The following is a 27,102-nucleotide window of genomic DNA, read 5'->3' as shown; positions in this document are numbered from 1 at the left end:
AAACAAACACATTTACGAAAGTTAACAACAACAAAATTAAATAAATAAGTATAAATTAAAAAGAGAGAAAGAAAAGAAAAGACTTGCCTTGAAACTATAGGATTAGAATCATGCAATCAAACAAAGATATTTTACTGGTTGAATGCTATCCAATTTGTTTGCAAACTCGGGAGGTAAAAAATGGATATTTATAGTAATCCAAAACTAAGGTTTGTTAATTATATTAGTTAACTTATTTAGTTATTAAATCTTTGCATTTAAAAGTTGGATAAATTTCCAGCTACTTAAGTTGCAAATTTATAATTAACATAATTATCTAGTAAGGTATTTATAAATCATCTCATTTCTTTTTTATTTAGCATAATTTCAAATAGAACAAGATAAAAGAAGAAGATGAATATAACTTATGAACCACTCATAACTCAAGAAAACCAAAAGTCCATCCAACTTCTAAAATAAAAACAATCAAATAAAACAAGAAAAGAGAAGAAATGGAAAAGAAAAAAGAGAAGAAAAGAGGAGACTCCCGACAAAGACGCGACGACAACGCAACTCTCCTCATCTCCCTCTCTTTGGCCTTAAATTTGAAACTGATATGGATACCACTGGATCCAAACCTTGCCTTCTAGTTGAAACTTGAAGCGTTTATGCCTTCTTTTTTTCTTTTGCAATAATGGATACTTTCGTAAGTTGTATGCATTCTAACACTTTTGCAGGACACACAAAATGTCTTAAAGAATTGTCTCTTCAACGATTTCGACTGATTCGTGGTTGAGGCTCTTTTTTAATTGAATAATTGAGATCATCTTCATTTCATTTGGCTGTTTGATTTTTCGATGCATAATTGTTAGCGTAAACCCAGTGATCATCAAACACTTGGCAAGGAGAATAGGTATTACGTTAAGTTCAAGCAAGAATTGCATCTCCAATACCACATCAAAGTGGTCCATTTTAACGATCACAAAGTCAGTTGGCCTACTCAAATCTCCCAACTATACACTTGCTCTTTCCACTACCTATGTAAACAATAATTTGGCATCCTTCTGTCAAGTGCATTATTGTCAAAGTGATATTTGAATCTTCAATAATAATATTTGTTTCTTTAAAGTATTATTCGATGTCAAAAACGATATTTTTTAGAGTCTTTACATCACGAACACCACATAAAAGTTTATGCTTGAGTATCTTTATCTTATTGACTTGGACTGCCCCCACAACTAGGGAGTGATTTCTCATTACTCCATGGTGAAATTTACCTTCACACTGACATTAGTGAGCCGAGCTCTATCAATATCGAAAGTTGCTCAAAAATCTTTGGGCAAATTATTTATCATTTACATGAGTAACTTTTGGGAGTTATCCACCTCTCTCACTCGTTGTTCCATATGGGCAATAGAGCCCGTCAAACTATCTCTACATGGGCAATAGTGATCCATAGAAACCTGAAATAGGTCAAGGCCAATTCACACTTAATCCAAAAGTTTCAATCTTTATTTTTTATTTTTCATTCTGCCGCAGCTTTTCTGTTTGTGTTTGTCATGATTCATAAACACTGATAATATTATTTCGAAACGAATTTGATTTCGTTCAAAAACCATGAATTCTCAAATCCATCTCCTCAAACGTTGCTCTGCTCGAGTTCTTCGTATCCACCCCTTTTCTTCGACCCCTTTGCCAAATTCTGTTTCCGATATCGATTCCCACTTAGTTTCCCTTTGCCAAAGTCTTACTCCACGAAACGCCAACCACGCCTTTTCTCTCTTTCATAGTGCCATAGCTTCTAATTCTCTTCCTTCTGGGTTTACCTGCAACGCACTCATGGCTGCTCTCACCAGGACGAGAAATTACCCAATGGCTTTATCTGTTTATGGTAAGATGACTTATGCAAATGTTTTTCTGGGTTTCAGATCACTTTGTTGTTTAATCGAATGCTTTGTTTATACTCGTGAAGTGAATTATGCGTTTGGGGTTCTGGGGTTGATTATTAAACAGGGTTATGTAGTTAGTACCTTTGTTTTCAATGTTATGCTCACGGGGTTGTGTCGAATTGGGGATGTAGAGAGAGCAATTGAGTCGTTTCATGAAATGAAAAGATTTTCGGTATTACCAGATGTGATTACTTATAATGTGCTCATGAACGGACTTTGCAAGAATGAGAAATTTGAAGAAGCGCTTCGATTTCTTGACGAAATGGAGGTGATTTGCCAGCCGAATATGGTGACATATACGACCATGGTGGATGGGCTTTGTAAGGGTGGAAGATTACAAATAGCAGAGGGTTTATTGGAGAGAATGAAGAAGAAGGGATTGCAAGCGGATGTTGTTATGTATAGTGCAGTTATAAGTGGTTTTTGTAACAATGGAAATTCCTCTAGGGGAAAAGAACTCTTCAATGAGATGCTAGAGATGGGAATTTGTCCTAATGTAGTTACATATAGTTGTTTGATGCATGGTTTATGTAAGGAAGGGCAATGGGAGGAAGCAAAGGCAATGCTGAATCTTATGACGGACCGTGGTATTTGCCCTGATGTTGTCACTTATACATGTTTGATCGACGGGCTTTGCAAAAATGGGAGAGCTAAGCAAGCCTTGAACATATTAAATCTGATGCTAGAGAAAGGTGAAGAACCTAATACTGTCACTTATAATGTTCTTCTAGATGGTCTGTGCAAAGGGGGACTAATAGAGGAGTCCTGTAAAGTCATGGATAGTATGATCAAGAAGGGGAAGAATCCTGATATTGTTACTTATAATACTTTGCTCGTAGGACTTTGCAAGGATGGGAAGGTTGATGAAGGAATTTTACTTTTTAATTCAACATTGAAGGATAACTGCCATATTAAACCTGATATTGTCACCTTTAATATGTTGATTCAAGGGCTCTGTAATGAAGGTCGTGTTGAGGAGGCTGTGGAGATCTTTAATACAATGACAGAACAAAGAATCTATGGCGACTTAATGACTTTCAATTTACTAATTGGAGGTTATCTCACAGCAGGAATGATCAACAAGGCTATGGAAATGTGGAAGCATGTATTAAACTTGGGGTTTGTTCCTAATTCAAATACCTACAGTGTAATGATTAAAGGACTTTGTGGCTTGGGTATGATTAGCATTGCTAAAGGACTTTTTGGCAGAATGAGAATACATGGGCCTAATCCAACTGTGATCGATTACAATACATTGATTTCATCCATGTGCAAGGAAGGTAGTATAGAACAAGCTAAGAGGTTGTTTCAAGAAATGAGTAATGTAAATCTAGAACCAGATATTATTACATTCAATACCATAATCAATGGATCTCTAAAAGCTGGGGATTTGTCGTATTTCCAAGAGCTACTAATGGAAATGGTTGGAAAAGGCTTAGCTCCAGATGCTGTAACATTTTCAACTTTAATTAATCGATTATCAAAAAGTGGTCTGATGTCTGAAGCTAAAATTGTTTTTGAGAAATTGATTGCTTGTGGCTTGACTCCAGATGTCTTTGTATATGATTCCTTACTAAAGGCATATCGTTTAAACAATGAAACTGCAGAAATTATTGGCTTGCTCAACGATATGGCCAAAAAGAGTGTTGTTCTTGACCAAGAATTAACTTGCACCATCTTAACATGCCTTTGCCAGAGTTCAGATCATGCTGCTATCTTGGATTCCCTGCCAAACTTTTCACAACCAACATCGGATGGAAAACAAATAACATGCAGTGAATTGTTGCTTAGACTTCATAAATCTCATCCAGAGCTTAAGTTACCTGTTGAAAATTAAAGACCAAATCTAATTTCTTAAGATCAGACTTGGTATCTTATCATCTGTTCTCTGCGAGTCCTTTATTCTTGCTATTTCATATCCTTGATCAAGGTTCACCTCCCAAACAATCTTTTTCAAGTAAGTCATTTTGCACGTTTCCCTTTTTTAATACTGACTTCTCTTACTGTCTTGTAATGTGTACAAGTTTTCTTTTAGCAACAATTTATCCATTTTGTCTCTGGCCTCTCACTCTTCCTTTTCAATTTTCCATTTGCTTCCATAATAGCATGAAAACGTCGAGTTCTAAATGAATAGATTTTCAGTTTCCATGCTGGGGATGATAAAAGCATTGAAGGAAATAAGAATAAGGATATCAAGGTGGTAACTGAGGGACTAGGTTTCTTTTCTAACGATGATACTCAGTTATACAGAATTACATTACCCTGGTCAAAATTAAATACCAATCAGGCAATACTAATATGTTCATTGAAGTATTCAATATTCAAAATTGTAGTAAAATAGATCTTCAGGGAGTTTTAGCTCTAGTTTATGATTTCGTGTACTTTTGTTTATGATTAATCATGCAGAGTTTCTTAAAATTATTGCATATAGCTGCTTCACATTTGGTTAACATCAACCATTACCAGTACATCTTTGGAGATGTATGACAGATATAATTGTTGTGGTAGTATGTTTTTTAATTTTCACGTGATTTCTGAGAGTAGACTTGCACTTCAGGAGGATGTGCTCATGGTGCTACTAAAGAATGGTGGACTAATGGGAGCGAGTGTGGTTCAATGTTCCATTGCTATGGTGTTGACAGTGTCGATCTATGATGAGGAGTCTTGTATACATTTATAGCATTTGAAGAGGATGTTCAGCTCTACACTTCTACATTTATCATCACTCTTGTGGGAAGAATTCTGTTGGTCCATTGGGATAAGGCTATGTTGTGTTTGGCCCCCATCTGCATTTCTCAGCAACATCTGTTGGGCATGTTCCAAATCCAGAAGGGTAGAAACTGTAAAAGGTAATCAATGCTTTCCACTTTCTCTTTATTGGTTTGAAGGCAAAGGAGAGGCAGGTCGCATGGCGTGGAAATGAATTTACGACATGTCTATGAGTGATCGTGATTCTAAAATGATTCATTTTTGTGATTTTTAAAAATCACTCTATAAAATGTTTTTACATATTCAAAATCAATTTTTACAGCACTGAAGAAAAAATGTGTTTACAAGTTTCATTCAACATGACAAAAGTAAATTTAGTTATTTCATTATCACTCGTAAACATGCACTTAAAACTGGCGATATATTTAAAACAGAAACGTTATCAAAAAGATCTCTAGGATGATCTCTAAGATTCCACAGTTTTGCTGGGATTGAAGACAAGTTAGGAGATTTTGCTACGTCAACGGAAGAAGCTAAGTTCTTGTTCTTTGTTGTAAGCCTGTGATTTGAAAGATGATTTTTTTCTATTGAATTTAGAACTTAAATAACATTATTGTACAACTTGTGTGTGGAATAGATCTTGTTCGGCCTATAAGTTAAATATCTTACCAGTCATCTTAGCAACTAAATATTAATAGGGTTAGATGGTGGTTGTTTGAGAATAGCTGAGACGTTCACAAGTTAACATCAACACTCTTTTTTTACATTTAGTGATGTTACAACTTTAGCTTTGGTAGACCCATTCAAAAGATGCTATACATATTTTGTAACTATGGGTACAGATGTACATGTTTGTGTAAATGAAGTTATCATAAATTTTGACATAACTTCGTTTTTAAGTATAGCATTAGAAAAATGTATTTACCATTTCTCATGAAGTATTGAAGTGGCATGATGCTATGTTGATTGATAGTCATAAAAGAACAGAGTAGATTTATAATTATTATTATCATTCAATTAGGTGGAGGGAAATTGGATCACATCCCTCGTGATCACTAATTAGAACCCAAACCCAAAATAAGATGGGGATTCAGAGAGGGGGGGAGTGTATGCCCCACATTTTCAAAAGTAAATTAGTCACTTTTCTTTTTAAAAAAATGTAAAATTTCAACTAATAAAACTAAATAAATAATATTTGCATGAAAAATAATTATTGGAGATAGTTATATAGCTAATCTAAAATACAAAGCCATAGATAAGACATGTATTACATTTTTTTTAGAGTTGGAAAATTTGATTTTCCACCCCATATTTCTTTTAATTTGAAAGAAAGAAAAAAGTATATATATATATATATATGTTCATATAAAATAATGCTTGTATTTAGTCAAATTACCATTTGAGTTACTGAATCCAAGTAGGGTTATTCAATTTTAACTCATCAATGTATTGACTCTTTGAAATATTATAAATGAGATTCGAATAAATAAGATAGGAAAAGATGTACTTCATCCCATGGTATAATATTTGACATATTGATTTTGTGTAGCTAATTAAAAGTTAAATTATTAAGTATAAAGTAACTAAATTTTAAACACTTACCTTAAAAATGAACAAAATGTGATAAAAACCGTAAAATGATAGATAAGAAGCCTGCAGGGGCGACCTGAGAACACATGTTGAATGCTACGTAAACAACGTAATTACATGTGTTTTCAGGACGACCATGTAAGAATCATCTATCTCAACAATAATCGTATTATTGCATAGTTGCTCTCCGTCGTTGGCAATGTCCTCTGCGTGCCTATGTTTATATACACAAGGTGAGAGAGGGAAAGGGAACTCAAGGCTTTAGTTTGAGTACTACACACCCTAACACATGTGACTCAACATTTGTACTACACCTTTGTTTCTTCTTCTCCAAAGTACTTTCTTTGTATTAGTTGTACGTTTCTTCAATTTGTTGTACTTTTCCTCCCTCTCCCTTAACCAACACTGTACTGTCTTTACTCATCTCATCATTTATCTCATACTATACATTATAGACTTACATTTCATGTTTTTTTCTTCATATTTTTTTATTTGAAACATTATGTTCATATAATGCTTTTTTTGTACATATATATGCTTTTTACTTCATGTAAAATGAACGGAATTTAAACTTCTCACTTCTGTGGTGTGTGCCGACCATATTTCTTTTTTAACTGATGAGTTGTTTTAACCTACAATTTTTTTAAAATTTCTAGAGAACTTTTTGCTTTTTCATTAATTATCTATAAGAGGAAAAAAAAATTGAAAATATCTAATACTATAACTATTTGTGAAAGAAAAGTCGTTGTATATCCTAAATTATGATACTTGTATTAAAACGTTGAACTTTGCCGAGTGAATTTGATTGAGATCTTTTATTAATAGTTTAGAGATATTCTCAATTGAACTCTTTTAAAAACAACTCAAAATCACTTAATTCCCTAAAGATTTCACATGATGACGTAATTCTTTTTAAATAGAATAAAGAACATGAAAAGTTGTTGAAGTGTAATAAAAAAAAAAGAGTACTTATTTGGTTATTACATTTCTTTATAATTTATAATTTAGATTAATCTTCGTCTTTAAAGAAGCCTCGTACGCATGTAAAAGTAATAATTCTAAAATATAATTATAATAAATAATAAATAATTATAATGAATAATAAAATGATTAGATTATTAAAATTTAAGATTTAAATTAATATAAGTGTTAATTTAAAGTTTTCATTGAATTAATTTTTTCCTCTGTTTTCTTATCCAAGCTATCTTTTATTATCTTAGACCATTATTAAACATTTCAATTATCCAAGGTAATAAATAAATCATTTACTTTTCCTAGATACCCATTTAGCCTTATTGGTTTTTATCTGTACAAGTCCAAAAGTTTCCAACATAAGACTTTATGTTGCTTTGGATAACTTCAAATTTTATTGATACTATACCTAGCAATCGATGTGCCATAATAGAAAGCTGACACCAACAAAATGACTAAAATGCCTGTGTTTTGAAGTTCTCAATTCTATGATATAAAAAAATGTACACAGACAACACATTAACTACAGCTAAAACACTATCTAAAAGAGATGCTAAATTGTTGCCCATCCACTAATTCTACACCAACAAAAGCCTCAAAATAAAACCCAACAATGTTTAACTTATGCTAAACTTCCCAGATTATGTCAAATAAATTTCTGAAGTTCAAAAATGTCTTACAAAATGGATAGTTTTCAAAACACACATGTTTATTGAACACAAAACTAGATTTACCTTTCAGCTTTGCGTCAAATACTTGCGTGAATTTTAAAACTTGTCTAATGGGTCACACAAAATAAAAAATTAAAGAACTAATAAGACACAACACTTTTAAAGTTCACGAATTAACCAGATACGTAGTTGAAAATGAAAGATTTCATTGATATTTTTGAAAATTTAGAGACTTATCAAAATTCAAAACTTAAAGCTACAACTGCAAGAGCAGCATTCTTAATTAGTTAATCATCTTCACTCTTGTTTCTATCTTCATCTTCTTCAAACAAGTCTTCTGGTGGATCGTAGACGATCATATCAGGGAAGAGCTCCAAGAAGTCATCTTTAACTTGTTCTCTCAATTCTGGATATGGAATAAGGCCCTTAAGAATGACACGAAAAGGCAAAGATAAAGGCCTATCAGGAGATTCTCTCATTTCACGATATATATCCATGGCCTCAGAGAGCATTGTATTATCCAAGTATGCTCGAATAATGTCTCCAAAAGTATGCTGATCAAATAACACTCCCTCTTTTTTCAGATCCTCCCATACTTGTTTTGTTTCCTCTACCCTTTTGTTCTTTGCAAGCATCATAAGCATATCTCTATAAAAGAACATGTCGGGCCGGTACCATACTTCTTTACGGACCACGTTATACAACTGAAAGGGTCAGGCAGGAGTTAATAATGCGATTAATGGGATAAAAACAAAGGTGAGATCAACTTAAGAAGACATTTTTTTAATAAAATACAAATGGTGGGTTTGTTAAATAATAAAATGTTTGGTTTAACTTATCACATATTTAATTTTGAAAACAAGTCATTTGAAAAAAAAAATCGGGCTTCAAACATTTTCAAGTTTATATTAAAGTTTTTAGCAAAAAAAAAAAAGTTTAAGTAAAAAACATTTTTTTGCCTAGTCAAACAGGAAATAGGGATAACACAAACATCGGAAATAGCATAGTATTCTCTGATTCATAGGGATAGTAAAAAGTATTTTTAGTACTAAAATGAGGACTACTAACAAAAGGGCGCATTTTTTTTGTTACATTACTATTAAATGGATATGTTGTTTTTTTCATCCAAAAAGAAGACCTTTCTTTATTATTCATTGTTAATAATGAGAAGAAAGGGAAGTTTTTTTTAGTGTTAAAGACAAAAGATTAAACTATCAAAACAGATCATAAGACATCCAAACACGCACGCATCATAGACAATATAATTGAAAAGAGAATAGGCCCCACGACAATAGGATAAATTTTCAGTAGAGTAGATTCTTTAGGACATATAGTCATAAGCATGCATTGTTGCAAGATAAATGTAATTCTATTTTTATATCTGTGAGTGTCCAGACCAACTTACGTGCAGCTCGACTAATCTCTCGAAACAACCCGTCTGACTCGAAAATAATTCCTAGCTAGGTGTCCACCATAGATTGAACTCATAACCTCCCAGTTAGTACTTGAGACTATCTCATTTTTTTATCACTAGGCCAACTCATGATGGTTTAAGAGAAATATAATTGGGAAAAGAGTAGGCCCTTCAAAGCCAAAAAGTAACCAGAAAAACAAACAAATCTGCCTCAATTTTTTTCTTTTAATACAAGAAAAATCTCCCACCTCTGTGATGGAAGGTCATGCATCAGCTAAGCTAAGCTCACCTTAGCCAAATCTGCCTACAAATTGTTTCTGACATAATATTTTCAATTTTTTTCTTCAACATCTCATGAACATAAAAGTACAATATAGTAATGTAAATTCATCAAAGGCCTACTGCGAAACACAAAATTAAGCATAAGTAATATTTTTTTATATATTTTACTTAAAACTTACATAAGAGGATTGTTATTTGTTAAATTACTTTATTGTCACCAGAGACATACACGCCTAGTTATGCAATACATCTTATGTCATAGTGGACTTCACCCCCTATTAATAATATAATGCTACAATTGTTGTTTTTAATAGATGTATCACTCATGGACACATTGCATCTCGCCTCCTGGGAAACAAACATGCCTTAAACTAATGTAAGGTGTACATTAAAAAAGGCTAGCATACTTCAAGGTTTTTATCTCCAAAAGCAGCACTCCTGACCCAATGACATCCACTCATAGACACATTTTATCTACCAAACTTGCAATCTGATAAACTGAAAAAGGGTGAAGTTCCCCATGCAGAACTTCAATTGACTCCCTATAACCCGGGAAGCTAAGGCTATAAAAACCAAAATAAGCAGTGAAAACACAACTCCAAAGTATATGATCAAGGTCCTCAAGCCACCTGCGTGTAAACAACACAACAGTGAGCCCAACCAAGGAGGACTCTATGGCCAAGATCCAAGCCAAAGTGTTAACTCATCTGTGCAAAATTTGCTGCACAAAGAACTTCACCTTCTTGGAAAATTTTACCACCATGTCGAGGAGGAGATAGAGGCATTAGCAGGGGACAGATTTATCAGGCAACTCAGAAAGAATAGCAAGATCTACTAGTGATTTTTGGTAAGGGAGTTGATCCCCGACCCAAGATCCATGTATTTTTGGTTTTGGCATTGCAACATTTCCCCGCCAAAAGCATGAGGCTCCAAATAGGAATCGCTATAACTAATTTGCCAATAAAACATTACAAAGTTTAAGTTCTTGTATGTATCGATTTTCTTTGTTCTTTTTCTTTTTGTAAGAAGCACAAGGTTGTATTATATACAAAAGAAATAGGACGGCCTAAAGGATCAGGGGATGAAAAAGCCCCTGACATACAACAACTAAGCCAACAAATCCAGAACCATTCAAAATAATGAGGTTGTAAGTAGAAAAAACTTTTTGTTGTTTGTACACCATCAAGATGTAGTATACAATACATTGTTCCTAAAGTAAACGACCAACTTAGACATCCAAAAGTCTTGATTTATTTCCTTCCAAGTCTGAAAAAGGACAGTTCTAATTACACAATAGGCTTCCAAAATCCATACTTTGCCCTTAAAATCCATGCTCCCAACAATGACAATGTCCATTGGTCAATAAGGGTCGTGAAAATAATAAAGAACTTAGAGGACATGGATGCAAGGTGTTGAATGATATAAAATAAAATTTTCCTTCACGCTCACTAGCTTAAGCTTTAGAGTTAATAAGTGATTTAAGATGGTATCAGAGCAGTAGGGCCCAAAGGTCTTGTGCACACCCTTGCAACGTTATTTCATCCCCATTTAAAATTGATTTCAATTTGTTGGGCATTCTTCATATATCAAGCCCACAAGTGAGGAGGAGTGTTGAGTGATATAATATTAAATTTGTCTTCATCAATGACCAAGTAAAACACTCATGGGAACCTTTATCTCCCATATATAGTCAACGAGTACATTGAATTGGCATTGAATTGGCATGAGACTGCATCAAATGAAGGAAAACAGATTTAGCATTCAAAGTGCCAAAGAGGTCAACTTCCACAAGTCAGTCCAAACTACTTCCAAGCCTACCAACCTTAATATGCTCTATGAACTAAGCACCTATAAGAATCTCAAAGTAAAAAAAGTGCCTCCTCGACCCCAAATACCAAGTATTTACAGTAACTTACCAACAGTCTGAGATTGAAGCCTCTATTTTGGAAGATAAAGGCATATAGAACAGAGTATTTCACATGGAGAGGAGCATGTGAGGTCCATGTATCTTTTCAAAATCGAATTTTTGTGCCATCTGCACACTTCTAATTTACTAGATCAAGGAACAATTACCTATTTTTATTTTCTCAAGATCTATCCAAGGCCTTCCATTGGCAACAATTTTAGCACGTTTAATTAGCCAACCATTTGACTATATGGCATACATAGCAACAACAACTCTCCTCCCCATACTATTTTCTTGCAGGGAGAACGGCCAAAACCACTTTAACAAAAGAGCAGCATTTCATTGTTTAAGACAACCCACCCCTAATTCATCCGACCTCTAAGACATGTTTTTTTATACAACTCGCCTAACCAGCTGACCACACAACATTTGGGTGTCAAGAAAACTCTAGAAAATTTCCTTGGTAGGTGGCCACCACGGATTGTGTTATGATATATAGTTATAACATATGTCTCTTATTGTAATTGTACATAGTGTCTAGGGTTTATTTTGTTCTCTATATAAATATGTAAATTTTCTTTGATTCAAATGAATAAGTACACTTCTTTGAATTCTGGATTACATGGTATTGGAGTTGTTAGGCTTTCGAATGGTCGTTAGCTTCCTTCTCCATTAGGCTTAAGTTCAGGTTACCTTCCACTGATCGTTTGTCAACATCGTCCAGACCATAAGAAGCGCCACCTCCATCAGCCCAAGACTGCCTTCGTCGATCGTCGGAAAACACCGCGCGTGAGCTTCACACGCTGTCGAAATATCTTTGCACGTCATCCACGCGCTAGTGCGTGAGGACTCCGATTTGACCTCCGTCTTCTGGGCTTGTCTCAAACTTTGTTTTCGGTCAATCTGTGTTGTTATCAAATAGTATTCGGTTTGACAAAAACTGAAGGCTACGCCATTGTTTTAGGGTTTTATTCCAATTTTCTATCTATTTGGATTGATTTTTTCTTTGATTGTGTAGACTACAATCAATGTGTGACTTCAATTTTGCTGACATAAAAAAATTTGATAATCTCCAACATTATTCCCTTAGCCTCTAAGATTACAAAACATCAAGTTAAATTAATCTAATTATTACGACTGGCGTCGGACAATTTTGTTCTATTTTGAGAAGTACTAATATGGATGATCATATGAGCAAAGATCTCCCAGAAGATGCAAAGCAGAAAAATTATTGGCTTCGTGATGATGCCCGTTTATATCTTCAGATCAAAAACTCCATTGAGAGTGAGATAATTGGATTGGTTGATCATTGTGAGTCTGTTCAAGAACTTCTGGAATTTTTAGATTTTTTATATTCAAGTAAAGAGCAAGTACATAAAATGTTTGAGGTTTGTATGAAATTTTTTCGTGCTGAACAAAAAGCTAAGTCTGTTACCAACTACTTTAAGTGCCTTAAGAAGATAACTGTCGAGCTTGGCTTGTTGTTACCTTTTAGTCATGTTGTTAAAGTTCAACAAGCTCAACGAGAGAAGATGGTTGTTATGATCTTTTTGAATGGACTCTTAGCTGAATTTGAAATGCCAAAGGCACAGATTCTCTCTGACTCTAAGATTCCACCATTAGACGACGCTTTCGTCCTTCGCATTGAAAGCTCTCCAACTGGTGTGTATATTCCCCAACCCAGTAGTGCTCTCTTCAACAAGAAAAATAACCCCTAGACACTGTGTACAATTACAATAAAGGACATGTGTTATAACTATATATCATAACACTCCCCTCAAGCAAAAGCAAATATGTCGATCATGTCCAACTTGTTGCACAGATAGCTTATCATTGCTCCATCTTTAAAGCTTTAGCCAAAATATCTCCCAATTGTTCTCCAGTCTTCACATATCCTGTGGACACCAATCCATCTTAGATTTTCTCATGAATGAAGTTACATGTTTAGTTCGTTCATAAAATAATGGATTAGATGCAATGTGAAGTGCAACTTGATTATCACACCATAATTTAGTTGGCACTGTAATGCTGAAACTTATCTCATATAATAGTTGGTGAATCCACACTATTTCGCACACAGATTGTACCATAGCTCTATATTCTGACTCAACACTCGAACGAGAAACAACATTTTGTTTCTTACTCTTCCATGATACTAAGTTTCCACCTACAAAGACACAATATCCAAAAGCTGATCTCCTATCCTCACAAGATCTCCCCCAATTAGCATCAGAAAAACATTCAACTCTCGTATGTCCATGATCTTTGGATAAGATCCCACGTCCAGGAGCAACTTTCAGATAACACAAAATTTGCTCTACTGTAGCCCAATGATCTACTGTAAGAGAAGACATGAGCGGACTTACAACACTTACAGAACAAGCAATGTTTGGTCGAGTCACTGTTAAATAGTTCAACTTCCCAACTAATCTCCTATATCTCAGGATCTTTACATAATTCTCTTCTTTAACAAGTTGCTGATTAGGAATCATCAGAGTGCCACTTGGTTTGGCTCCTAATTTTTCTGTCTCAGACAACAAATCAAGTACATATTTTTATTGAGACAAATAAATACCTTTTTTGCTTCTCATCACTTCAATGCCCAAAAAATATTTCAATTGGCTCAAATCTTTCGTATAAAACTGACCCTGAAGGAAAGTTTTGAGAGACGAAATACCCGATGCATCATTTCCAGTAAAAAAAATATCATCAACATATACAACTAGTAGAACTATACCATTATCAGATCGACGATAGAAAACCGAATGATCAGATGTACTCTTCTACATACCAAATCATACAAGAGCTTGACTAAACTTACCAAACCACGCACGAGGACTCTGCTTTAAACCATACAAAGATTTTCGAAGGCAACATACTTTATCACTCTCCCCCTGAGCAACAAACCTAGGTGGTTGCTCTATATAAACTTCCTCTTGAAGATCGTCATGCAGAAAAGCATTCCTAATGCCAAGTTGATGCAAAGGTCATTTATGGATAGCAGTCATGGAAAGAAATAGCGGATGAAAGTTTATTTGGTAACCGAAGAAAATGTATCTGAATTATCATTTCTATAGATTTGAGCATAACCTTTGGCAACAAGGTGAGCTTTCAATCAAGCCACGATTCCATCAAGATTCATCTTGACAGCAAACACCCATTTATAACCAATGGCCTTCTTTCCTGCAGAACGAGATACCAAATCCCAAGTACCATTATCATCTAAAGCAGTCATCTCCTCAATCATTGCATTTTGCCATCCAGGATGAAATAAAGCTTCATGAACAGAGTTAGGAATAGATGTGGAGTCAAGAGACGTAATAAAAGCATATGTGGGGAGAGACAACTAGTGATAGAAACAAACGAAAAAATATGGTAAGTACACTTGCGTTTACCTTTGTGAAGAGCAATAGGAAGATCATCACTTAGCCTCAGATTGCATGATGGAGGACATGAGCCTGAAGGTTGAGGTGGAGGTCGTCGAAAGTAGACTCGAGAAATCAACAGGCGGGAAGGAGGCGCATCAGTGGAAGAGGATGGTGTGGGAGAGGTAACCTCATATATAAAAAGATTGTCATCCTCCCCTGACACGAACTCGATGGTGATGAGGTAAAGAGTATATCCTCAAAAAATGCAACATCAGGCGAAACAAGATACCTTTTAAGGATAGGACAATAACACCGATACCTTTTGAACACATGAATAGCCCAAGAAGATACACTTCAAGGATTCGGGATCTAACTTAGTATGATGAGAACGAACGTCACGAACAAAACAGACACAACCAAATATCTTAGGAGCAATAGGAAACAAATTCTTGGTAGGAAAAAGAACAAAGTAGGGAATCTCACCATTAAGAAGAGAGGAAGGCATTTCCTTAAAGACCTGTCCCAAGATAACTTCAATACATTGAAACTTGACGAACTTTGCATCACTACTCTTCCCTCTTCCCATATTACTACTAGTACAGATAACATGAAATATTTCCATTCCTATATTACTACTAGTACAGATAACATGAAATATATCCATTCACATACACAGTCTCAACTCAATAACGGTTGGTATTTGATAATTTAGCCTACTTATTTAAGCCGTTCTTTTATATTAAATTCCCAGTACACCCAGCCTGTAGAAGAAAATCTTTCAGCCCTGATCTCAATCAACGGGACTTCTATTCACTTCAAACAGACATAGTGTAAAGGCTAATGCAAGCAAGTACTCCTAATTTGAATTGAGCTAAAAGAAGGTTCGCATGCCATAGTCGTATCTATTTTCACCAACCACGCTTCTAGAGTTCACATAACTTTCGACTACTTCAAAACGCAGTCATCAAATACTTGAACGGGAATTTTACTAAAAAACACACAAAGGTTGATGAAAAATCGACAAAAACCAAACCTATGTCATTTCCAATCCGTGAATGCTAAGGTAAAAATGATTCCCATATACGTAATTCATCCCAATTACGGCAATTCCGAATTAACCAATACACTAGCAAGAAACTAATTAACTTCTCATGTCGCTTAACAGAGCTGAAAATTCAACATATGTCATAAAGGGGAAGAGAGATAATAATAAAGCGAGTAAATGAGGGCATACCTTCATGCAGAGAAAGACATGATTCTGTCTCTGAAGCTCAACAAGAACCGCAACAAGGTCGGACTTGAGCAAGCGAGAGACATGGGAGGAAATGAAGCGGTCGAGGCGAATGAAATTGGACTGAAGTCTCTTGAGTTCTTTGACTACAATCAGACCCTCCTTGCCCATCTCCTTCTTCCTCCTCCATATTGAGAGGCTAGGGCTGGAAGCAGAGCCAGTGATGAAGCGTAACAGCAATTGTTGCTGTAACAGATCGAGGTTGAGAAATGTGGAAAGGGAAAAACGATGGAAAGGGGTTGAGGAAATGGGGCTGCTTGAGATTTTGCGAAGAAGATTTGGAGCAAGACGAAGCATCAAAATTATGGAGGAACCTTGAAGCAATACAGGACCGAAGTTTCTCTCTTTTCGAAACGCAAGAGAATTGGGCGGGGTTTGTGCAGCTTGTGAAAGTGGATACTATTTGGTGAGGTTTAAAACCATTTTCTTAAATTTAAAGAAAAAAAAAAGTGTGGCTATTGGATAATTTAAATCATTGATCTATTTAGTTAAATTTAAAACTATTTTGCTCTGGGTTCAGTAAAGTTGTTATTAAGTCTTCCAAATCAATTTTAACATAGTTGAATTAGCATTTAGGTGTATTTGTAAGCACGGGATCTACGTGAAGAATGACGAGGATGCTAAAAGGGTGATTACCTAGTAGAGATGACCGTGTGCATTTATTGTTGCATATTTCTTTCCAAAATCTTCTTGTTGCGTATCTCTTTCTAAAATAAAGTGAGCATGAATTGCTATAGAAAAAAAATATACAAAATATGGTTTCATTTTCGTATCCTAGTTGTATTTAAAAACTTAATTTTGATTAGGTTAAAATTTAGGGTTAATTAGATTAAGTTGTACTTGGAATTTAGTTTATCTTCTTAAAGAAGTCAATTGGTTATAAAATGGGTGTTTTCAATTAAAGTCAATTTTGTAGTTATGTAGCTCGATTAAAAGCATACCTCGTAGCCAAACGCTATTCACAAGCTCATGGCGTTGACTATGTTGATTTTTTTTTATAATGTCTAAGTTGGGCTTTGTGAGGTTGTTTATTTCACTAGCTTCAATATCAATCATGGATCTTTGCATCGGCTTGATATTAAAACTGTATTTCTTCGTGGTGATCTTCGAGATAGGAGCACATGGAGCGTCCACCATAATGTGCTGAAGGTATGTCGCATTCAAACAATTTTGTATGGATTAAAGAAAAGCGCCTAAGCTTATCTATTCCAAGAAGTAAAAAAAAAAAAAAAAAGTAAAGTCCCCAGATTTGGTTTACAAAATTTAGACAGGTTATTGAAAACTTTGAAATGTAGAAGAGCACATCATATCATTCAATACTTTTCAAGAGGTCTTCAATGGTGTTATCTTTTTAATTGTACATGTTGATCATATTGTGATTACTAATGATGATGCTCTAGGTATGGAGTCCCTAATAACCTTCTCCGTAGTCAATTTCATAAGAAAGGTTTGTGTATGTTAAAATACTTGTTAGGAATTAAAGTAATAAGAGGTAAGAAAATAATATTTAGGTGACTTGTTGGTTAAATCCGAAAAATTTGGGGGCTAAGCTATGCAGCACCTCGATGATGTACAATTTACAACTCACAAAATATGGAGAATTGTTAAAAGATTTTAAAAGTATATACGAAGTTTGTAGGAAAGCTTAATTATCTTATAATGACTAACAAAACATAGTATGTTGAGTATTATGAGTCAATACATGTTATGTTATGCAATTGAATATTGGACTGTATTGGAACAAGTCTTGTGTTATCTAAATGTTGCTCCAGGACGTAATTTATTCAAGGACTGAAAAAAGCGCAATATATCACCAAAACGGAATTTTCGATAAAGATAACAGGGTTAACATCTTTTTATCATGAAAAAATTGATGGTAACATTGAAATATTGGCAATATATTGTTTTGCGAATATTATTTAAAGGAAAATTGGTAGACATAGATATTTCGAAATATCATATGAATATTTGGCAAAATTTCAAAGGATACACCAAAAAAATATCAAAAATTTCATTTATTTCAAAATACATAATTTTCCACGTGAAATTTCCAATTACAATTTGTTTTCTTTTTTCAAAAGTCTAACATATTCCAATTTATTAAATTGAACACTTGAATTTAGTAAATTCTAAAATTTTGACAAAATATGGATGTGTTCCAAAATCATTATTACCTTTAATTTTCAATTTTGAATATCAACATATTTCAAATTCTTCTCTCAAACTCTAATTAAAGATTTATTTTTACTGAATTGAAATTTAAAAAATAACGTATATTAATCCTAAACATAATTCAAACGTTTTCCATCGAATTTTCTCATTATTTCATCTTGAAATTTAATTGGGTTGATTTTTGCTTTCACTGTCCAAATTTTCATTTTCGAGAAAGAAAAAAAAACCAATTTGGGAAAATAACATTGGAAAAATTAGTTTGTTGCTCTTACAACATAAAGTTGAAAATTAAGGGACATGCAAGCTCAAGCATAGGATATCTAAAAAATCACTCGCTATTTGGATCTGCACGAGACAAGGTTTGACTAAAGTGATTGAAGAAAATAATCTACTATATATGTAAGCTATGTGGCACTCCCTTCTGAACCACCTAATCTCGATTCGAGAGACGGCGTGAAGTCAACTAATATCGTATTTTCCTCAAGAATACCCTACTGACCTGCTCAAGGAAGCCTGATCATTACTTGAAAAGTGAGAAAACATTATTTTCAAAGAATGCACTAAAAATGCTCAGTGAGTAATGGTTTTCTAAAACACTTTTCAAATAGTTATGCTCAATGCACGATTTTGAACGTATAAGTTGTTGTAATCTTAATATAATCAAACTTTTGAAACATTTTAGAACTCCCTAATCATTCATAAATACATTAAGCTATCACATACTAGCTTCTAGTTATACATTCATAGTTTAACATAGGTCAGTATAAGTTGAACCTTCCTCATAGGCACTTGTGCCTTCACTGATGTAATCGCTCTATGCCCCTCTATAAAGCTTTCACATTAGTAGTTGAGAATCCTATGTGCATATTCAGAAGTAGTTTGTATAGTATGACCATAGCTTAATGAAAACATATTTACATGCAAGACACTCACAAACTATACTTGAGAAGTTTGAAATCCAATTTGAAAATCTTAAGCATTTAAGTAAAACATTTAAATGCAAGCCACTCACAAACTATTGCTTGTGAAACTTGAAATCATGCCTAATAAATCAAACTTAGAAATATTCTTATAAACCATTTAAATGTGTATGTTACTCACAAACTTGAGGTTTTCTTCTTATTTGAGAAAAATTCTCCAAATTCCACTTATCCTGAAAATAGGGCAATTTATACTCCATTTAGTCTCCAAAATTTAAAAAATATCCAATCTCCAAGTAAAAATTGCTAAAACACAAAAAAATGGTATGTGGGTTGGCTGGCATGCAAAACATGAGCAGACGGCTGCACGTGCAAGTGCAAGCCCAGGGGCTTGATCGCATGCTAACCTTGCAAACTGATTATGCACGTCACACACGCTGCATGTTTGCATGCACAACCATGCATGTGCTAAATATGTCGCGCGTCATGCGTTGCTCATGACTGACCTAGTTTGTGCGAGCATGCAAGCCTGCATGACCTAGGCACATGCCTCACGTCGCTTGGTTGTGTGCTAGGCATGCCTCTTGCATGCTTCAAGGCCCAAATAAACTCTCTTGTCTATTTTTCATGTCTATCTTACCTTATCTTTCTAACACTCAGCCCACCTTTGAGTCTTGTCCAGAAATTGAATTTTAGTTCAGAGTCTTTACTCAACTTTGAAGCTTAATAACTAAAAACCTAGGACTAAAATCAAGAAATTTCCTTCTACAAATTTTCTTAGATATGTCTTAACTATTGTAACATCAAATTTTAGCAAAAGATTTCAAGTATTGAGTTCTATAGCTCCAAAATACTCAAACACTATCTAGATTTCCTTTTAAAATGACATTTATGGATTTCTTCTCTTCAACGCATCCCTTCCTCGCGTATTCTTTGTTTGGTAGCTCTACCTTTGACACTAGACTCAATTTAAAAGATTTTTCAAGTGAAATTACCCAAATGAAACGAGTGGATTGTGAACATCGTTCACTCAAAGTTTCATTTATATAGAGATCCTTGCATGACTTCTTGGTGACACTTCCTACTAACCTCTTCACACATCCTACTTGTCACTTTCCACCGCACGTTGATCACTTTACACCTCCCTACTTAGCAAAAACTAGGTGCCTTGCATGTCACGCATTTGTACTCCACTTCTCCTATTGCCCATAATGCTTTAGACACTCTTAGTTGTCAAAGCCTTTGTCCTTAGAGGCTCTCTAAACAATTCTTGCCGCCTAGCTTTCTTTATAGCATGCTTTATCATGGTCGTATAGCCTAGCTCGTGTGAGAGTTCCTTGGTCGCATGCTAACCTCTTTAGAGGTTCTTAACATCTCTTAAATGTCTGACTTTGCATCTCTCGCCTAGCCTTCCTTACCACCCTTAGCCACATGCCCTTTACATGGCTTGGTCGCATGGTTTCTTTAGAGGTAAATTGCACTAGGTTGGTCACCTAGCTTGCTTGCCTAACGTGTCTTTGGCCGCCGTCACAAGCTAAAATGCCTAGTTTTGTCGTCCCACCTTAGCTCACAATGACACTCAAACTTCTTGAGTCTTAGAACAAATTATATTTCAATATAGTCCAACAGGGCGTTTTACAGTTGAGGAGCCTGCCCGAATGGACAACGATGGCACGCATGATGACAAGGTCATACTATCACCATCAACACAAATTGTATTTCTCTAGTGGCACTTAACTATTTATACACATTTGTCTCTCCCAAATGTATCAATGTGAGACAACATTATAGGTAACTGTGTATTGGGCCAAAAGCCCACAGACTTTTCTAACAATAATAACCTTTCCCCCAAATAGCCCCTTAAAGCTCATTTTAATTTTTTATATTAAATTAATTTATAAATGTTATCATATTTGACTAAAAAGTGAGCATTCAATGAAAATTTAAGACTAAGAGGTTAATTTTAGTTATAAAAAATTAGAGAAAATATGCAATGAGGCCATAACCTAATTGAACCACCTTGGCTCGAAAGGCTGAGACCAAGACTAGTTGAGCCTCTTCAATCCATTGCCTCACCTTGGCCTCATCGGGCAAGGCTAAGGCTGAGTTGAGACAAATTGGGCCTTAGTGGTTTGTTTGCTCGACACGGCCTCATCAATCGAAGTTGAGGCCGAGCACAATAATCTCATTATAAATATAACAACTCTACAAAAGCAAACTAACTCCTCCTTAAAAGGAAAACTACTTGCTCTCACTCTATGCATAATACTAACTAACAACCACCACAAAAATGTGTTTTTTATTTTTGTAAGTAATTTTTTTCTTCAAATTATAAATGTTTCGTTGGCCGCATGTAAACATAAGGTGAATTCGTTTGGTTGAATTTTACCATGAACAAACAAATTTACCATTTAAAACAATTTGTCAATTGCTATGTACTCTAAAGAAACAATATTTATATGATTATATACAAAATTAAAATTAGGACGGCGGTGTCATTAATAGAGAGTGGAGAATACGTCTAAGAGAGCTAAAAAAGGAAAAGAAAAGAAAAAGGAGTATTATTGAAACTATAATGTAATAGCGGTAACATTATTCTTGACAGCTGTATCGTGCACAGTACGAAACTCCTTCTCCTAAATACTAATATGCAATGCTCATAATAATTTCTGTTGCGTTTTAAATTTTAAACAACCCTTGTTAAAATAATTCTCAAATAAATTCCTAATCACTTCCCCCTTCGCCCCGCCCCCACACTACTTCATCCCTCCCACTATTTCAAAATTAATAATATAATAAAATTCAAACTTTTTTAATTAATAATTTCTAAAATTTTCTTATATTTATAAATATTTTATTTTATTTTACTCATTTAAAACACTCCACAAAAAATCTATATCTCTCTTTTATTTTAATTTAAATACTAGCATAACCATAATTTCATATACCACCATTAACATCTTATCTTAAGAACAATTTTTTAACTTAAAAACGAAAAAGGGATTCAATTTTTCTTAAATATAGAATAAGGTTGATAATTTAGTTTTAAGTTTCAAAATATTTTAATTTTACCTTTGAAGATTTAACTTTTTTTTACTTGTCATTTTGAAGATTTACTCTTTTAATCTCGAATTTTCACTCAATACTAAATTTTCCAATTTTCACTCAATACTAAATTTTCCATCTAAGAATGATGTCTATTGAATAAATAAATTTTTAAAATTTACTTTAGCTATTTTAGATTTATCAATAGATATTAATGTCTATTAAGGTTAAAAGTATACAATTTAAAATTTATGGACTATATCGAAACAAAAATTCAAATACGAACAAATAAGTTGTAATATTTTAAAATCTCTCAACTAAATTGAAATTAAACTTAAAATTCGACTACCGCTCAAATATTTGAAATTTAAACAAGGAGTGAAAATTAAGTCCACCACCTTATAACCCGGGTTATAAGATAAATTTTCTAACCTCTCTCTTGTCAAACTTAACTTCATATATCTTTGTTTACTTGGGATTGAATGTTCCTTCTCACACCTACACCTTACCAAATCTCACAATATTTTAAATAAATTACAAAAGTTATATCTAAGGATTTTAGTTGGAACTTTTCATTTCGTTGACCTTATATGCTTCGATTTTAATTCTAATACTATAATTTACATAATTTCACACAGTCATAGGACAACTTCTCTTATGACTTGTCCTGGTCTTCAATATTAGTTCACATATATTTCATTTTTTTATATCAAATATTTGATGTTAGTTGATCGTGTGCGTATATATATCAAATATTTGAATCTTTAATAGGTTAAAATTTTGAACATTTTTTCTGTTCTCCAATCAAAGTTTAACAATCGTGACATTGATATTGAACTATCAACCTCTAGAATAATGATTGATATATTTATCTACTAAATAGTAATTTAATTAACTATGAATTAGTAACGTTAGTTAAGTTTATAATATTTTAGTTATGTCGTTAGATATATTTTATGGTTGATTTTGTAGGCAAGTCTCCATATTTTTACTTTTAAAATGGTCACTCATATTTTAGTATATTATTAGTGGACTTAAAACAATTCAGCTCTTGTTACCTCTTCTTATAAAATTTTGTTGCATTAAATTTATTATTAACTAGTTTTGATAAATTTTAACTTAAACACTCAATTTTATTAAGAGGTATTTTCAAATCTAACAAAATAAATAAAAATATTTATCAAATATCAAATTTTAATAGACATTAATATATTGGTATTTGAAATTTTATAGATTTTAGCAATTTTGTCATTATTCAAGTACAGTTATAGTAACTTTAAAATTTTGAAAATGTAATTACTAAAACCAAATGAAATATATATATATACACAAACGTATGTATACCAAAAGAAAAATATATTTGAATATGCAAGCGGACACGTGACACCCAAATTTAAAATTGGTTTAAGGGTAAAAATTCAAATTTAAGTCGTAAACAAAAATATGAGAAATGAATTCATATTATTAATTTAAACGATGAAAGTTGACAGGTACGACCGGTAGCAAGAACCGTAAAAGACAAAAACGTGAAGCGCAACTTTATTGGCTATTTAACCGAAATGGACAAGCGACATCTGACCGGTTACCGTCCAAGCCAGTTAACCACCAAAAGAAAACAATGGATCCTTTCTCCGTGTGGTTTGCTTCACCCTCACGCTCTTGCCCTTGCGCTCCAAGGCAACTCACTGAAACGTCGCTTTCCAATGCTTTTGACTTCTGGGTCCCACTCCCATTTTATTTGTTGTGATGCTCACGCGCTGTAGCTTCGCGCGTGCTCTTTCTTTTTTCCTTTTTACTTTTTCTTTGTAATTATTGTTGCTATTTTCTCTTTTTTAATAATTAGTTCTATTTTTTAGTGTGGTGGTAATCCTCTGCCTTTTAGATACTGAGTTTCTTGGACGTCTAGTCATTGATATGTTGCCACGTACTCACTCCCTAGATTGTGGATACTCTAGTGCTCTTTTAGCCGTTGGAGTGACTCTTTCGTTTTGATTAGCTTTTTTTTTTTGTTCTCGAAGTCATGTTACTTTATTTTATTTATTTTTAAGGTTAACATATTGTTGATTACGATTTTATTTTATTTTAGTCTTTCTATTCTAATTTTAAATATTTATAATGTCATTGAATGTACTAATTTTTAAAGTTTGTTTGGAGTGACTTCAGAGGAGTAGAGTGAATTATTTTAGTTCACGTTATGTTTAAGGTGTAAATTAAGCAAATGGAGATTAGAGTTATTTTACTTCATGTCACACGCTATTTCACTTTCTTCGTCACGTGCATATTGAGACCACTATAAATTTGTTATCATCGGATGCAATTTTTCATTATCAAATATCCTAATAAAAAAGATAAACATTTTTAAAATATAAAAATATAAAAATTATTTAGCAAAATCAATAAAAACTCTCATTTTAATTTTTTTTTCTTGCTTTTCATTTAAACAAAAACGACAGAATAAAATATGATAGAGAAAATAATTGTTATTGATTATATATTTATTTTTTAAAACATATTAGTCATATATTTATTGAACTTTGCAGGTGTTTCTAATAAATATAATAATAACTAGATAACTCAATTATTTTATCATTATTTAGCTGATTCCTTTAACCAAAATTCGATTTATTTTTTAACTTCAGTCCTTTTGGATGGCTCCTTGGACAACCATTCATGACAGAGAGTAATCACAAAATTATTTGTTAGAAAACCATTCCAATATTCTAAAATAACTCAAATCACTTTTCATACTTAAAATATGACCGTCTATTTATTATAAATCATGATAGACTGTCATTTGTGTTATATCTATAATAATTCATTTGAGTTTATAACGATGTACCATACAAATATTTTTATTTATTTTACTATATTTGAGAATATGATAATTTTATTTACAATAACAAATGATTTAATCTCAATTCATTTGTATTCTTTAATCAAATTCATTTTTGACATAATAACAATAATTTTGAAAGGTTGTATTTTGTTTTGTTTTTTTTATATTATATGTTAGCTAGATTTTGTAGGACACTGGGTGTTCATTGAATGTGTGTGTAGTAGTTTTGTAGGACATTGTTTTATATAGTTATATTTTCATAAACAAAAATGTCTATGTTAAAAGTTATTTCACTTATTTCTACTTTTAATTTGTATCATTGCTAATTTTAAACAAAACATTAAAAGCACTTGATTTGATTTATAATAATGAGAATACACACTTCGAGAACATAATGCTCAAATATCATATTGATGAGTTGATTGAGCATGTGCTATAGCAAGTCATTGAAACATAGGTTGTATTACTTTATGCTTGCCTAATTATGATTTTATATGGTAACATTTCTTTTGTAGTTTTTTAAAAGGGACAATTCCAAATGAAACAATCATTTTTAAAATATTAGCATATTTCTATCACGGAACAAACTCTTGTGATTTATCAATATTGACTATATCATTAGTAGTTTATTATTAACAAACCATATAAATCTATCAACATATACTTCTATGGCTCTTTAAATTTTATTAAATGTTGCTATATATTTTATTATTATTCCTAAATTTGTTACTTATTTCTCTATAATTACCTTTTCGAAAAATATGCATATTATTTCCCAACTCTAAATTTTATTTACAACTATTTGTATATAAATTACATACAAAAGTTTAATTATTAGCCATATTACTAAAATAAAAACAAGTTTTTAAAAAATATTTGTTTAGTTCTGTTTAAATTTAACTCGATTTAAAAGAAAAATTGATTACAAAATAAATAATGATAAACACGATTTAGAGCATATATAATTAGATTTTAAAAATAAAAAGACAAATGATTACACAATCAAACTTGCTATTTCAAAACTTACAAAATAAAATTGTTACTAATGGTAAAACTACTTATAGCAAGATTTTACAATTTATGTGATATTAAAATCTAACAATGATAGATATACATAGTCTATTAACACGTATTTGTGATATTTTACTATACTTATAAATATTTTAGTTTAATTTATTATATTTGAAAACATCTGAATTGATTGTATATAGTCAATTAACTTTAATATTTCTAAAATTTAATAGTTTATCATACACGAATTGCGAGTTTAATCGAATACCAAATTTAAATGATTTGCAAATTAATTAATTTCCTAGATTTTGAATTTTTTTGATTGATTTATTATACACATTTGAAAATGTAGGGACGCATTTTGAATTTTGACAAAATTTGTAATTTAACATTATTTATTTTTTAAACAATTATATCAATAATAAAAATGATTATTATAATTACTATTATATAAAATTTTGTATATTATATCTAAGTAAACTACTCAAATAAAACTTAAGTAATTAACTTTTTAATTAAATATCTTAGAAATGATTATAAAAATTAGGGTTGAAATAGATTTTTACACTAAATATAAATGCTATGTTTTTTTCTTTCAATTATTTGAACTCCTCCTCACTCCCCTTTTACTTTAAACTTTTGAAACAAATTGAAAATAAAAATTACTAACAACGGTAGAAAAACAGTTTAAATATGGTGTGTTGTCATCCTTCCAATTTTAATTTATTTTGGTATTGGTGTTTTTAAATTTCCATTTTCCATTTTGATTTATTTTGAGGGTCTTAGTTCATTTAATCATTGTATTCTAAAAAAATATATATTTAAAAAATGTGATGTTATTATAGTTATAAATTATAATAATTTGTATTTATTGTTTAAATTACTATAATTTGAATTATAATAATAGTAATCATTCAAAGGTATTAGATTAAAATAAATTAAAGTTAAAAAGTAAAAAAAACAAAATAAATAATTTAAAAATATAAA

The 27,102-nt window shown here is 32.5% G+C and overlaps 2 protein-coding genes and 1 long non-coding RNA gene across 6 annotated transcripts; 1 reads left to right on the top strand and 2 right to left on the bottom strand.

Moving 5' to 3' along the window:
- The first annotated feature begins 1,350 nt into the window (after window positions 1–1,350).
- Window positions 1,351–5,468, top strand: LOC101220977 (pentatricopeptide repeat-containing protein At4g28010). Of its 3 annotated transcripts, none has more exons than XM_031888402.1 (3): window positions 1,351–3,885; window positions 4,486–4,777; window positions 5,072–5,468. In XM_031888402.1, the coding sequence occupies exon 1, from the start codon at window positions 1,597–1,599 to the stop codon at window positions 3,763–3,765; it is 2,169 nt and encodes a 722-aa protein (XP_031744262.1). In that variant the 5' UTR covers window positions 1,351–1,596; the 3' UTR covers window positions 3,766–3,885; window positions 4,486–4,777; window positions 5,072–5,468. The 3 variants fall into 3 exon arrangements, with proteins under 3 accessions (XP_031744262.1, XP_011660167.1, XP_031744266.1); XM_031888406.1 differs by having other exon boundaries at window positions 1,732–1,870; window positions 2,152–3,885; window positions 4,486–5,446; XM_011661865.2 differs by having other exon boundaries at window positions 4,486–5,446.
- Window positions 5,469–7,821: 2,353 nt separating this feature from the next.
- On the bottom strand, window positions 7,822–16,542 carry LOC101220743 (pentatricopeptide repeat-containing protein At1g62350). Of its 2 annotated transcripts, none has more exons than XM_004139016.3 (2): window positions 16,075–16,542; window positions 7,822–8,574 (listed from the first exon to the last, which is right to left on the bottom strand). In XM_004139016.3, exons 1-2 carry the CDS (start codon window positions 16,426–16,428, stop codon window positions 8,158–8,160), a joined length of 771 nt encoding a protein of 256 aa, XP_004139064.1. In that variant the 5' UTR covers window positions 16,429–16,542; the 3' UTR covers window positions 7,822–8,157. The 2 variants fall into 2 exon arrangements, with proteins under 2 accessions (XP_004139064.1, XP_031735976.1); XM_031880116.1 differs by lacking the exon at window positions 16,075–16,542 and adding an exon at window positions 14,868–16,051.
- LOC116401695 lies at window positions 10,583–14,287 on the bottom strand. The gene is made up of 2 exons (XR_004214021.1): window positions 14,048–14,287; window positions 10,583–13,367 (listed from the first exon to the last, which is right to left on the bottom strand). It is a non-coding gene; the product is annotated as an uncharacterized LOC116401695 (long non-coding RNA).
- Window positions 16,543–27,102: the final 10,560 nt, after the last annotated feature.

Source organism: Cucumis sativus, chromosome 1, assembly GCF_000004075.3.
Source record: "Cucumis sativus cultivar 9930 chromosome 1, Cucumber_9930_V3, whole genome shotgun sequence".
NCBI classification, from domain to species: domain Eukaryota; kingdom Viridiplantae; phylum Streptophyta; class Magnoliopsida; order Cucurbitales; family Cucurbitaceae; genus Cucumis; species Cucumis sativus.
The sequence above is the reverse complement of the archived record's forward strand: the minus strand, read 5'-3'. Positions and strand labels throughout refer to the sequence as shown.